The 15,722-nt window shown below is 48.1% G+C and overlaps 1 protein-coding gene across 1 annotated transcript in view; it reads right to left on the reverse strand.

Annotated features, from left to right (window-relative positions):
- The window catches only part of myo1d (myosin 1D), a 259,403-nt gene that overhangs the window by 161,059 nt on the left and 82,622 nt on the right, over nt 1-15,722 (reverse strand). Inside the window, exons 2-3 of the mRNA XM_084323512.1 lie at nt 3,133-3,341; nt 966-1,059 (exon numbers count right to left, since the gene is read on the reverse strand). Coding sequence (XP_084179638.1) covers nt 966-1,059; nt 3,133-3,341 — 303 coding nt within the window. The remainder of the gene's footprint in view (nt 1-965; nt 1,060-3,132; nt 3,342-15,722) is intronic.

Genomic DNA, 15,722 nt, shown 5'->3' on the forward strand with positions numbered 1-15,722 from the left:
CTTACACACTTAAGCGAATTGTTTGGTAAATAATATGGAATCTAACATTCACACACAGGATGGTGAGTCATCTATCCTGTAGGTCTGTGTGGTGGAAGGATGGTCTAGCAGTAGAGAGGAAACCGAAAGGTTGCTATAGTTTGATCCCCAGCATGGACAGGTGGGTGTATTCTACTGGAGGGTAGCTGGAATTACATCTACGGTGCCTTCATTCTCTAATAGTGTCCTTGAGCAAGGCACTCAACACCAAAACTGTAATAATGTACTATGTGTATCTATAGGAGGAGAATATGCAAACAGAAACAATGACATTGACCTTTCTCAAACCCCACCCTCTTTTCTTGATCCTCCAATCACACTCTGGCAACATTTGTAATTAGGGAGGCACCAATACTGATACTAGTACAGCATATCGGTCAAATACCAGGCTAAAATGGAATATCAGTAAAATATCCCCAATATAAAAATCTGATACCAAGAAACATGTAATATGTCAGAAATCAGAAATCACAGCAAAGTGAGTTGATCTGCTGCATTTCTGACTCAGCATGTTAGCTCTCTGATGGAAAAACATGTATAATATAAAGAAATTAATTGTCAAATGACCCCAAAATGACGGTCCAAGTCTATAGTTCGAAGGATCTTCTGCACTTTGCTGTTCCCAAAGTCTGAACAGAAATGGGGAAAGAAAGCACGTGTGTTTATTTTGAAACTTTGTGTTGCTGCTATTCTTGGCCAGGTCTCCCTTGTAAAATAGATCCTGGATCTCAATGGCACAAAATCTGGTTAAATAAAGGCTAAATAAAATAAATGAATAAAAAATAATGCTAAGTAAAAGTAATGGATTGGATCGGCCAACATTGAAAGTTCAGGAATCAGTATCGGCAGTGAAAAAGTTGTGATTGGAGGATCAAAAAAGAGGGTGGGGTTTGAGATAGTGCTCCTCTTCTGTATGGGTAGCTTACCTCTCCACCTCAGCCCTCTGACTGGGGTTAGTGATGGCAGCGATGTATTGCATGATGTACTTGCTGGCCTCCGTCTTCCCAGCACCACTTTCTCCTGCAACAGAAGTCTACCATCAGGTCTGCAACAGAAGTCTACCATCAGTTCTGCAACAGAAGTCTACCATTAGTAGGTCTGCAACAGAAGTCTACCATTAGTAGGTCTGCAACAGAAGTCTACCATTAGTAGGTCTGCAACAGAAGTCTACCATTAGTAGGTCTGCAACAGAAGTCTACCATTAGTAGGTCTGCAACAGAAGTCTACCATCAAGTCTGCTGCAACAGAAGTCTACGGTCTAAGGTTAGCCGTGTGGCAGTGAAAGGGTTAGGTCTGCTGAAAATAACAGGGGCCGCCATAGGATAAAATAAGCTAAAATATACATCAAAGAAGTAAGTTATCCGATAATTACTTCCTTGTGGCCCTAAAGCTTTATTTACGGTAGCTTATCTAGCTTACCGTGTTGGAACAGTGAACAGGCTTACAACATAATATTTATGTATCATACAAGGTTATGACATACTATTTATATAGCATACCGGGTTATGACATCATATTTATGTATTGTGCAGGGTTATGACATCATATTTATGTATCATACAAGGTTATGACATACTATTTACATAGCATACAGGTTATGACATCATATTTATGTATCGTGCAGGTTATGACTGTATATGTATGTATCATACAGGGTTATAACTATATAGGTATGCCTGTCTGGTCTGATTTCATGACATTGTCGTTCGGGCCTCCTGGGGGTCACTTCCCTTTCTGACCACTAAGTGGTGCTTCATCTACCACATAGTTTCTCAATGCTGTCACACAGCCTATGGCTACAGCCACTGTTTTCTTAAGAGAGGCAAGGCAAAATCAACTGCTATTTTCAGCTGAATGGGGGTCATATCGATTCCCCCCCCAGAAGTTCCTTCACCTAAATTACAAATCTCTCTCTCTCGCTCCAGACAGAAAACATCTTGGTAGGAGTGAGTGAGACACTGGAATAACATTACGACAAAACGAGTTTCATTCACACAACAAAATAAAAGGGGATTTCACCAAGAAGACTAAATGAGTTAGAATTAAGTCTGTGTGGTTTGTGGCATTTATAATGCATGCTCTGGTGACGGTCTGAGGCCATACAGCTCAGCACAGAAACACTGTGTTTAGCAGGCAGTAGTGTACAGATCTTCATCATTCTTTTGTATATTTCCTACCTTTTTAAATGTCTTACCTTTCCTATTTTCATTATTTGTATCTCGTTTATCCCTTGCCGTGCTATACTGTTGCAACAAGGTCCCTTCCCCACAGGGACAATACATGTCTTATTTTATCATTCTCCTCTATCTCGCCTTCTCTTCTATCCAGAAAACAGGGCAAATACTGTATGGGTTATGGTCTCAGGACACTGTTCTTTACTTTATCCTTCCTAGAGTTTGGACTGAATTAGGAAACCATTGACTATGGTGATCTGATGTACACTACATGCACGGCACGCCTCTGCCCAATGCTTGCATTGGCTGGATACTGTGTACCACAGTGCTATGAGGTTTGTCACAGGCTGTAAAGCTCTCACTCACCATCGTACCCTTTATGCCATGAGTTCAGTGGCCTTCATTGGCACATATTTACAGTATTTATTTATAAGTCCATCCTTGGTCTGCTTCCCTCTTACCTTTGTGAGTATATCTCACATAAAACTAGTAAGTACTGTATGGTTTGCGCTCAAATGACACCCTCTTACAGTCCATCCCTATGGTTCACACTGAACTTTAAACAGGACTTCATGTTCTCTGCCCCTGCAGCCTGGAACCATTTGCAAACAGATTTGCAACTAGATGAGCTGATTCCGATTAAGACGTTCAAAAATGTAGTAAAGGGTTTGGAGGCAGATTCAATTGGAATTTGTAATTTGCTTCCTTTAGCTAGATTCCATTTCCTCTTGTCTGTCTTTTTAGGCATATGATTCTGTGAGTTGCTTCTGCATGTTTTGCTAACTGTAATTCGATGGGACTCCCCTGGTAAAATAAAGGTTTAATGGAAAAGAAAAAAGAAAAGGAAAATATTCTCCACATGCCACTTACAGGCCGGATGAAAACATCCCTGGGCCCGCGGGGGGTCTTCCCATGTTACCTGAGATGACGATACAGGTGTCTTTGTTCCTCCTCTTCATGGCTTTGTAGGCCGCGTCTGCGATGGCGAAGAGATGGGGCGGCCGCTCGTACAGCTCGCGTCCCTTGTACTGCTCTATGGTGTCCCGGCCGTAGATGTTCATGGCACGGTAAGGGTTAACCGACACCACCACCTCTCCGATGTAGGAATAGATCCTGCCTTTCTCAAACCTGCAGAAGGACAAGAACCAAATGATGCCGTTAAAAACCTGTACATTCTGTTGTTCTTAGTTCTACCAGAGTCAGGGGTTCAATTCCCACAGCGCCTAACCCATGCTAAAAGAAAAGCATTCACCAAAAAAGGGCATCTGTTATGAAAATATGTTGTTAGTTGGTGAATTGTAGTATTGTGCAACTGCAAAAGCTTTGGTACGCGAAGACGCTCGCATGGGATGGAAAGCTACTGAAAACACCAGCACGCAAGAGGACATTTGGGGACATTGAACCACGAGGAAATACAAAGATTATGTATCTGGCTATCATCCAGTAAAAGAAAATGGTAATCATGTTTTCAGGAAATGCAGAAGTTCAAGTTTCAAGTTTGCTTTTATTTGTCACGTATAAAGTACATATGTACATTACAATGCTTGGTTCTGTATGAGCCCCTGAGAAGAGGAATAAAGTCCAACACTATACAAATATACAAACCAAAGTACAACCTAAGTACAATTAAGTAAAAATGCAGACAATGAGGTACAAAAATGCAGACAATGAGGTACAAAAATGTGTTATGGATGTAGTGCAAATCTCTTTAATAAAAAGATAAAATATGGTGTAGTGTTAGTGTTTAAAGTGTCTAAAGTGAGTGTTAAGTTTGTTTAAAGTGAGTGTGTGCATGTGGATGTGTGTGCAATGAGTATAGATGGATGGGTTGATTGATGTTACATAGAGTCATTGAGCATCCTGATGGCCTGGGGATAGAAGCTCCTTCTGAGTCTCTCTGTACTGGCCATGAGACTCCGGTAACGCTTGACTGACCGCAGCAGTGCAAAGAGGCAGTTGTTTGGGTGACTAGAGTCTTTGGCTATTCTCTTAGCCTTGGCCCTGCAATGCTTGGTGTAAATGTCCTGGAGAGTGGGAAGCCTCCAATTGTGCGTTTGGCTGATCGGGCCACTCTAATAATAATAATGGATTGGATTTATATAGCGCTCTTCATGACACCCCAGTGACCCCAGAGCGCTTACAGAGTCCATTATTCGTTCATACACAGTCATACCGGTGGTGGTAAGCTACAATTGCAGCCAGAGCTGCCCTGAGGCAGACTCACGGAAGCGTGGCGAATAATCATCGCCTACGGCCCCTCCGACCACCACCAACATTCATTCACATGCATACACATTCATACGAGGCAAGTAGGTTAAGTGTCTTGCCCAAGGACACAACGGCAGTGAGATGGACATGGGCTTGAGCGGGATTCGAACCACCAACCCTTCGATCATTGGACGACCCGCTCTACCCCTGAGCCTCTCTGCAGTCTGCTGCGGTTGTGTGCGGTGCTATTCCCAAACCAGGAGCTGATGTTACCAGTCAGGATGCTCTGTGCATGAGTAGAAGTTCTTAAGGATCTTCCGACTCTTTGAACTTCTGACACTTTGAACTTCCTTAGGCGCCTAAGGAAGTAGAGGCGCTGCCGTGCCTTCTTTACTACACTGTCAATGTGTGTGGTCCATGTCAAGTCCTCAGATATGTGGACTCCGAGGTACTTGAAACTGTTCACTCTCACGACCAGTGCCCCGTAGATGCTGAGGGGCCTGTAGTCCCTGACCCCCGACCTCCTAAATTCCACAATAATTTCTTTGGTTTTGCTTAAGTGAGTTTCATCACAACATTTGACTGCAATCTATGGCTTAATCTATCAATCTATCACAGACAGACAGTGTGCCAGAGCTGTGATATCATTTTGCATATTACAACTCTAGGGAATACCCCATCTGTGTGTGTGCGTGTGCGTGTGTGTGTGTGTGTGTCTGTCTGTCTGTGCCTAATGGTCCCGATATTAGGCAGGCTGGGTCATATTTATAGACCAGTGGTTAGCGGCGTGTGTGTGTATGTATGTCAGGTCTACATGTCCCCAGGAAGGTATCGATGACATACAGTAGTACTACCAGACACGTGCGTGAGTTCTTTTTACTGTGGTAGTCAGACACACTGCAGGTCTCCTGACCTACACAGCCTGCAGCACCTCTCACTCTCTATCTCCCTCTCTGCCTCCTTCTCTCAGTCTCTCTCTCTCTCTCTCTCTCTCTCTCTCTCTCTCTCTCTCTCTGTCTCTCTCACTCACTCAGTCAGTCTCTCTCTCTCTCTGTTCATCCTTCTCTCAGTCTCTCTCTCTCGGTCTGTCTCTCTTTCTCTCTCTTCCTCCTTCTCTCAGTCTCTCTCTATCTCTCTCTCTTCCTCCTTCTCTCAGTCTCTCTTTATATCTCTCTCTTTGCCCCCAGGCTGCCTGCCTCACTTCCTTCCTCCCCTAAGAGGACCAGGACCCCCCTCTCCACCTCCACCTCCTCTCCACAGAAGAATGGTCTCTTTCTTCGCAGCTGCTCTCCAGCCAAACCTTTGCCTCTGCCCAGCAGCCCTGGGCTAAACCCTAACCCATGCAACTGAGACAGGCCTTGAATAGCAGACCTAAATGAATTACCCGACGAGCATGAATTATTCCACATGGCACCTGAACAGCAAAAAATACCGGAAGAATCAATTATGAATCAAAGATTAACTCAAACTCCTCCTGTGTGCCTAATATGGTTTTATTTTAGATTATTTCCTGGAATTTCCGCTCCATCAACGAGTACAATATGGAGATTGACATGAAAGATTTGGGGGGAGGGGGGTTATGTTTTGCTTTGTTGGTTTGGTTTGGAATATGAACGGTACAGGATTCAGCCACAGTATTTTCCCAAAGTCTGTTGCCCAGGCCAGGCATCCAAAACCCAGAAGGTTCTCCTGCCTTCCAGAGGTCTGGCCAACTGTACAAGACAATACCTTTAAATCAAATCAAAAGGGAGGAAGGAGATGTATGGCCAAACAATACGTCGGTCAAGTCGCTGACAATCGTAAATACTTGGTAGTTGGTACCATCAAACCTGAAAGACAAGACAGCCACACACAGGCTTCTCCTTGCGATCCGTATTAATGCAATGAAAATAAACAGTGTCAGCACTCGGCAGCACACTGGGCCTTGGCAGAGTTTCCACGGCATGGATTTATTTGTGGCGGTTGGCGGTCCAACACAATATCAAACGGGCCCAAATCAAATAGATTTTCCCAAGCTGACATTACGTCTCATCTAACATGTATAAAGTTCTCCCCAACTGCGTATTAGTTTTGTGTATTGAACCGATTGCCATTGTTTTGGACTTGGAGCGTTCACCAGTAATTGCTGTGTGTAAATTAATTAACAGTGGGTAAATGAGAGCAAAATTCTTGATTCTCATGATGTTCTGGTCTGAGGAAAACAGATTTTCAAGATGAATGTTGGATTATTATTTCTACAAGCTATTTCTAACACATTATCCATACACTGGCGCCAAGTATCGATATTTAAAAAATAATGAAATATAAAATTTAAAGGTCCCATGTTTTGCTATTCCTTTCACTATTTGGGCAATTTTACACAATTCCTGTGAGTCTATGGAACACATCTGTAAGTTTTTTATTTTTATTTTTTTAAATCATTGTTTTGCATTTCTAATCAAGTACTCTAAAGCAAAATGTTTCCACTTCAAGATTTCAAGCTGTTTTGGGCTGGGCTCCGCCCATACTCGCAAAGCGCTTTGAGTGACAGTCACCCACAGTCTGTACTGGCAGACAAAGAGAGAAACATAGAGAGATAGAGAGGGAGACTAATTAATTTCACCGCGGGGGGCATAATCCCACAGGACAATGCATTGGTAATTGGCGATTTATAAGACAGGGGACCTGTGAGGATTGGTGCATTCCCTGCCACACGCTTCTTGGGGTGCTGTGATGATTGGTCCGTTGCCTAACGCACACTTCTAGGTCAAGTATCAATTACCATCACGCAGCTGTCATAGTTTGTGATTAGCACCCCAGAGGGCTTTATATACCTGGACCTTCTTTCTATCGATGTCGGGTCGTTCTGGAATACAACTGCATTTGCCTGCTTTTTCCCCGTTGCTGTTCCTGGTCTACTTTCTCTCCAGGACCTTTCTGTGGAGAACCGTTGTTGAGAACATTGTTCCCCGTTTGGAGCTGCGCCTCGTTTTCCCGTTTTACGCGTTGCGCTTGGGTGAGTGGAACCAAACCCCTCTGGATTATTCTGATTGTGTGTTTTAGAAGAGACACTGAAGATTTCGTTACCCCTCTGGATTATTCTGATTGTGTGTTTTAGAAGAGACACTGAAGATTTCGTTACCCCTCTGGATTATTCTGATTGTGTGTTTTAGAAGAGACACTGAAGATTTCGTTACCCCTCTGGATTATTCTGATTGTGTGTTTTAGAAGAGACACTGAAGATTTCGTTTTGTTTGCACTGACTCAGCTAATTGTGTGTTGTGGGGAACACTGAAGACTGTCACTGTCAATTGGTTCTGGACACAGCTAAGGGAGGAGGGAACCACACTGCCTCTGTGTTTCGTTGGACTGTTTCTGATACCTCTCTCTCTCTCCGTTTTCCACCTTGAGTAAAAGCTGGGAGTATCTGCAGAGCCGCTACAACGTCACATGCCATTTCCCCACCGCTATCACTAGGAGGATTCTGCAGAGCGGCAGATGACTCTGCCGAAGGCAGTCTCCCTGTTTGTTTGATAATTGTACTTTACCCTTTTTTTGACTCTGTAAATAAATAAGCCCTAGTATTTGGCTAACTCTGAACTACCTGTCTGTGCCGTTGCGTTTGAGGTCGGTTACAAACCACAACATTACGACTCGACCATGACGACCTCAGCCGACACGGACAGTGTCAGGGCAGCGTTGGCGGTCCAGATCGAGTTGGTCAACGACCACACCCAACAGTTGGGTGCGGCTGCGGCTGCTTTACAGGACCTCCGGGCCGAGGTCCAGCTTATTCTGGATGCCATTGACACTCTGGCCACCCAGCAGACTACCCAGGGGTATCAGTAGGCTGTTGTTCTGCACCAGCTTCAGGCTCTCAGTACAGCATTAAACACTCTGCTTTTAACCCCACCTGTCCCAGGAGTCTCAGCCAGCTCTCCACCCGCGGCAGACCTTGCACCTCGGGAGCCCCGTCTCTCCGAACCACGTCTGTTCGAGGGTAACTTCGAGGATTGTGCCACATTCATCATGCAGTGTGAGTTGGTCTTCCTTCATCAACCCAGCCGTTTTTCGTCAGAGGGATCCCGAGTAGCCTACATGACTAACCTGCTCACAGGCCGAGCAGCACAGTGGGTTACTGCCTCCTGGGCAATGGGGGCTGATTTCTGTTTTTCCTACCCAGACTTCGTGGCAGAGCTCCGCAGGGTTTTCCACCACCCAGCCCGTGGCCAGGACCCAGGAGCTCGGTTGGGCACCTTCCGGCAGGACAGTGGCAGTGTCAGAGACTACGCGCTGGAGTTCAGACTGGCCGCAACGGAGAGCGGTTGGAACGATCAATCGCTTCGTCTCACCTTCCTGAGGGGGCTCAACGACGCAGTAAGGGACCAGCTCGCGACCCAAGAGGAGCCCGATTCTCGAGGGCCTGATCAGCTTCGCTATCCGCATCGACGGACGCCTCCAGGAGAGAAGGCGTGAGCGAGCACGACTGGGACCCCCAGACGTACCCCCCAAGTACCACGACCTCGAGGAGGTTTTCAGTAAGTCCCGGGCTCAGGCCCTTCCGCCTCACCGGCCTTACGACTGTGCCATCGACCTCCGCTCGGGGGCTTCCCTTCCCGGCAGCCGCCTCTACAGTGCTGACCGTCCTGCCCCCTCCGTGACTGGTGGGGTTTTTCCCTCCCGAGCTGTGACCGAGGAGGAACCCATGCAGCTGGGACGCACCCGCCTTAGCCCGGCCGAACGGGAGTCCAGGCTCAGGTCCGGCCTTTGCCTCTACTGCGGCCGGGATGGACACCGTGTCTCCAATTGCCCTACCCGGCCAAGAAGACCAGGCTCGCCGGGACCCCGGGAGATCCTGGAGAGCCGTTTTTCCTGTTCCCCCACCCGTGCACCACCTAACCGTCTGACGAACGTCACCCTAGCCTGGGCGGACCAGCGGGCGACGGTGGGTGCACTCATTGACTCTGGTGCTGATGGGAGTTTCCTGGACGTTGAGTTTGCCACCCGGGCCAACATTCCACTTGAGGACCTCGAGAGGCCCTTGGAGGTCTTCGCGCTGGATCATCGCCGCCTGGCTGACATCACTCAACGCACCTGTCCAGTCCTTCTCACCATTGCTGGTAACCACGTTGAGAGGCTCCAGTTTTTCATCACCAGCTCTCCTCTTGTCCCTGTATGCCGTGACAATTAAAACTCTTGACTTGACTTGACTTGACTGTAGTCCTGGGCAGGCCTTGGCTCGCGCTGCATGAGCCCCACATCGCCTGGTCCTCTGGCACCATCAGGGGGTGGAGCCCCTCCTGTCATGCCCAGTGTCTTCAGGCGGCGTCCAGTCCTTCGCCCCCCGGGGTTCCCCTTGTGTCCCTGTCTCTAGCCCCCTCTCCGGGCCTCTGTCTCCGTCTCCGGCCTCCCTCGCCGGTTCCCTGTCCCTTTCTCCGGCCCCCCTCACCGGGTCCCTGTCCCCGTCTCCAGCCTCCCTCACCGGTCCTCTGTCCCCGTCTCCGGTCCCCCTCTCCGGGCCCCTGTCTCTGTCCCCCTCTCCAGTGCCCCTGATCGCCGGCTTCCTTCGGTCCCATCCGAGCAGGCCGGGGCAGAGTGGGTCGCCGGGTGGCTCCCGTGGAGGGGGGGGTACTGTGAGGATTGGTGCATTCCCCGCCACACGCTTCTTGGGGTGCTGTGATGATTGGTCCGTTGCCTAACGCACACTTCTAGGTCAAGTATCAATTACCATCACGCAGCTGTCATAGTTTGTGATTAGCACCCCAGAGGGCTTTATATACCTGGACCTTCTTTCTATCGATGTCGGGTCGTTCTGGAATACAACTGCATTTGCCTGCTTTTTCCCCGTTGCTGTTCCTGGTCTACTTTCTCTCCAGGACCTTTCTGTGGAGAACCGCTGTTGAGAACCTTGTTCCCCGTTTGGAGCTGCGCCTCGTTTTCCCGCTTTACGCGTTGCGCTTGGGTGAGTGGAACCAAACCCCTCTGGATTATTCTGATTGTGTGTTTTAGAAGAGACACTGAAGATTTCGTTACCCCTCTGGATTATTCTGATTGTGTGTTTTAGAAGAGACACTGAAGATTTCGTTACCCCTCTGGATTATTCTGATTGTGTGTTTTAGAAGAGACACTGAAGATTTCGTTACCCCTCTGGATTATTCTGATTGTGTGTTTTAGAAGAGACACTGAAGATTTCGTTACCCCTCTGGATTATTCTGATTGTGTGTTTTAGAAGAGACACTGAAGATTTCGTTTTGTTTGCACTGACTCAGCTAATTGTGTGTTGTGGGGAACACTGAAGACTGTCACTGTCAATTGGTTCTGGACACAGCTAAGGGAGGAGGGAACCACACTGCCTCTGTGTTTCGTTGGACTGTTTCTGATACCTCTCTCTCTCTCCGTTTTCCACCTTGAGTAAAAGCTGGGAGTATCTGCAGAGCCGCTACAACGTCACATGCCATTTCCCCACCGCTATCACTAGGAGGATTCTGCAGAGCGGCAGATGACTCTGCCGAAGGCAGTCTCCCTGTTTGTTTGATAATTGTACTTTACCCTTTTTTTGACTCTGTAAATAAATAAGCCCTAGTATTTCGCTAACTCTGAACTACCTGTCTGTGCCGTTGCGTTTGAGGTCGGTTACAAACCACAACATTACGACCCGACCATGACGACCTCAGCCGACACGGACAGGGTCAGGGCAGCGTTGGCGGTCCAGATCGAGTTGGTCAACGACCACACCCAACAGTTGGGTGCGGCTGCGGCTGCTTTACAGGACCTCCGGGCCGAGGTCCAGCTTATTCTGGATGCCATTGACACTCTGGCCACCCAGCAGACTACCCAGGGGTATCAGTAGGCTGTTGTTCTGCACCAGCTTCAGGCTCTCAGTACAGCATTAAACACTCTGCTTTTAACCCCACCTGTCCCAGGAGTCTCAGCCAGCTCTCCACCCGCGGCAGACCTTGCACCTCGGGAGCCCCGTCTCTCCGAACCACGTCTGTTCGAGGGTAACTTCGAGGATTGTGCCACATTCATCATGCAGTGTGAGTTGGTCTTCCTTCATCAACCCAGCCGTTTTTCGTCAGAGGGATCCTGAGTAGCCTACATGACTAACCTGCTCACGGGCCGAGCAGCACAGTGGGTTACTGCCTCCTGGGCAATGGGGGCTGATTTCTGTTTTTCCTACCCAGACTTCGTGGCAGAGCTCCGCAGGGTTTTCCACCACCCAGCCTGTGGCCAGGACCCAGGAGCTCGGTTGGGCACCTTCCGGCAGGACAGTGGCAGTGTCAGAGACTACGCGCTGGAGTTCAGACTGGCCGCAACGGAGAGCGGTTGGAACGATCAATCGCTTCGTCTCACCTTCCTGAGGGGGCTCAACGACGCAGTAAGGGACCAGCTCGCGACCCAAGAGGAGCCCGATTCTCTCGAGGGCCTGATCAGCTTCGCTATCCGCATCGACGGACGCCTCCAGGAGAGAAGGCGTGAGCGAGCACGACTGGGACCCCCAGACGTACCCCCCAAGTACCACGACCTCGAGGAGGTTTTCAGTAAGTCCCGGGCTCAGGCCCTTCCGCCTCACCGGCCTTACGACTGTGCCATCGACCTCCGCTCGGGGGCTTCCCTTCCCAGCAGCCGCCTCTACAGTGCTGACCGTCCTGCCCCCTCCGTGACTGGTGGGGTTTTTCCCTCCCAAGCTGTGACCGAGGAGGAACCCATGCAGCTGGGACGCACCCGCCTTAGCCCGGCCGAACGGGAGTCCAGGCTCAGGTCCGGCCTTTGCCTCTACTGCGGCCGGGATGGACACCGTGTCTCCAATTGCCCTACCCGGCCAAGAAGACCAGGCTCGCCGGGACCCCGGGAGATCCTGGTGAGCCGTTTTTCCTGTTCCCCCACCCGTGCACCACCTAACCGTCTGACGAATGTCACCCTAGCCTGGGCGGACCAGCGGGCGACGGTGGGTGCACTCATTGACTCTGGTGCTGATGGGAGTTTCCTGGATGTTGAGTTTGCCACCCGGGCCAACATTCCACTTGAGGACCTCGAGAGGCCCTTGGAGGTCTTCGCGCTGGATCATCGCCGCCTGGCTGACATCACTCAACGCACCTGTCCAGTCCTTCTCACCATTGCTGGTAACCACGTTGAGAGGCTCCAGTTTTTCATCACCAGCTCTTTTCTTGTCCCTGTATGCCGTGACAATTAAAACTCTTGACTTGACTTGACTGTAGTCCTGGGCAGGCCTTGGCTCGCGCTGCATGAGCCCCACATCGCCTGGTCCTCTGGCACCATCAGGGGGTGGAGCCCCTCCTGTCATGCCCAGTGTCTTCAGGCGGCGTCCAGTCCTTCGCCCCGGGGTTCCCCTTGTGTCCCTGTCTCTAGCCCCCTCTCCGGGCCTCTGTCTCCGTCTCCGGCCTCCTTCGCCGGTTCCCTGTCCCTTTCTCCGGCCCCCCTCACCGGGTCCCTGTCCCCGTCTCCAGCCTCCCTCACCGGTCCTCTGTCCCCGTCTCCGGTCCCCCTCTCCGGGCCCCCTCTCCGGGCCCCTGTCTCTGTCCCCCTCTCCAGTGCCCCTGATCGCCGGCTTCCTTCGGTCCCATCCGAGCAGGCCGGGGCCGAGTGGGTCGCCGGGTGGCTCCCGTGGAGGGGGGGGTACTGTGAGGATTGGTGCATTCCCCGCCACACGCTTCTTGGGGTGCTGTGATGATTGGTCTGTTGCCTAACGCACACTTCTAGGTCAAGTATCAATTACCATCACGCAGCTGTCATAGTTTGTGATTAGCACCCCAGAGGGCTTTATATACCTGGACCTTCTTTCTATCGATGTCGGGTCGTTCTGGAATACAACTGCATTTGCCTGCTTTTTCCCCGTTGCTGTTCCTGGTCTACTTTCTCTCCAGGACCTTTCTGTGGAGAACCGCTGTTGAGAACCTTGTTCCCCGTTTGGAGCTGCGCCTCGTTTTCCCGCTTTACGCGTTGCGCTTGGGTGAGTGGAACCAAACCCCTCTGGATTATTCTGATTGTGTTTTAGAAGAGACACTGAAGATTTCGTTACCCCTCTGGATTATTCTGATTGTGTGTTTTAGAAGAGACACTGAAGATTTCGTTACCCCTCTGGATTATTCTGATTGTGTGTTTTAGAAGAGACACTGAAGATTTCGTTACCCCTCTGGATTATTCTGATTGTGTGTTTTAGAAGAGAGTAAAAGCTGGGAGTATCTGCAGAGCCGCTACAACGTCACATGCCATTTCCCCACCGCTATCACCAGGAGGATTCTGCAGAGCGGCAGATGACTCTGCCGAAGGCAGTCTCCCTGTTTGTTTGATAATTGTACTTTACCCTTTTTTTGACTCTGTAAATAAATACGCCCTAGTATTTGGCTAACTCTGAACTACCTGTCTGTGCCGTTGCGTTTGAGGTCGGTTACAAACCACAACAGGACCTTTAACTATTAATTAGGGCTGTCAGTTTATCGCGTTAATTAGATTAATTAATTACACAGCAAATGATCGCGTTATGAAAATCAACTCAAAAAGAATATATAAATAAAAATCTTTTTTTTTATTATTATTATTATTATTTTTATTAAATTTCTTTAATCTCATTCATTCCATAAGTTTTGCCTTTGAGACCCAATGGTTCTTGAGCCGTAACGGCACATGGGGCAGGAGCCTATCTCCTGTTTCCATAGCGTGAGGCAGCTTGATGTACAAGTACACCCCTTGGACATGACGCTAGTATGTCGCAAGGACTTCCGCCCCAAACCAACCCTTGATGCTGAGTGTCAAGCAGGGAGGCTATGGGTACCATTTTTAAATATAGTCTTTGGTATGACTCTGCCGGGGCTTGAACTCCCAGCCTCCCGAACTCAGGGCGGACACTCTACCCACGAGGCCACTGAGCCGGTTCAGTTCCATAAGCACGTAGAATAAACATTTACAGACCTTTTTTTTTTTGGTCCATTTGCATGTTCTTGGGATCTGATTCTAGGGACATCTATGGATCTCAGGGAATGTACTGTATTCCCAGTGTCAGAAATACTGTCTGTGTCTGTTACTAGGCTTGAGTAAATTGTAACGAACCAAATGAGAATAGCAATTCAATAATTTTTTTTTTTACTGAATAACACCATGCTAAAATTGACCAGAATCTAAGCAAATGAATAAAGGGAAGATGATTAAACAGAAGGTTTTGTAGATACAGTACTGAATTCTGCCATCCGGACACATGCAATTTGAAATATCAGGCCTAAAATGGTTATGCGATTAAAATGCGATTAATTAGATTAATTAATTACAAATCCTGAAAATGAATTAGATAAACTTTTTTTAATCGCCTGACAGCACTACTATTAATTATGTCCCCAATGGAAAACGTTGTTACCATCTGCAATACAAAAAAATATATACTGTATATCATATGTTTTAGCTAATAAGATAATGTTTTCAGTCTGTTCACCTCATTCCAAACGTTTTTATTGCAGTAAAATGGGATTGTCAAGCAAAAAAAATAAACAGATGATTATTATTATTAACTCATTGCACGCCACTCACTCCATCGAGGGAGCCTGTGTTATCAATGGGAATGGGTCTGAGATCGCAAATGTCCAATACCGCCGCCTACCGCCTTGCGGCCGGTATTGAACATCCTTGGAAACTCTCTGGCTTGGTCTGTGCGTCGATCTAAAAAGTCCGGTCCGGGTTTTCCTCGTCGGGCAGGACAAGCGTTTATAATGCATGGATTGAGGAGAATCAAGCACTCCCGGTTCATGTTCTTTGGTGGATTATGTTGGCAACACGATCAACATCAATACTTGGAATGGCGATCAGATAATTGGAATATTCTTTTTGGAGTACATCCTAGTCAAGGTAAGGGCTATATCATGGTATCAATCTTGCGTTGATCCAAGAATCCATTCACAGCGATCCGACCGTATGTGTGTAATGTGTGTGTAAGGTATCCCGTTGGTGGCGATCAAAGCATGGAAAAACTACCCCCCCCCCCCCCCACCCTTTCATGCATTCATGATGAAACATAATACCGATAATATAGCGTTGATTTCAGATTGATTGTTGATACAGGCGAGAAACGGCATGGTTTTGAGTGAAATGCACTAAATGCTGCATAGCGTCGTTTCCTGGGATTAGACAGGATTACTCTAAAACTATACTCATATTCACCACGGTATAAAACGGGAATGTATGGATGACATTTTTTTTTCTTTTTCACAAATTTAGCGATAGATACTCGATGTAAAATGGGCAATAGTTTTATATCCATTGCTATGATATAAAATATAGTTTTACTTTGAGCCCTGCAAACACCGCCATCCCTAT

This window comes from Notolepis coatsorum (genome assembly GCF_963971535.1).
Source record: "Notolepis coatsorum genome assembly, chromosome: 10".
NCBI classification, from domain to species: domain Eukaryota; kingdom Metazoa; phylum Chordata; class Actinopteri; order Aulopiformes; family Paralepididae; genus Notolepis; species Notolepis coatsorum.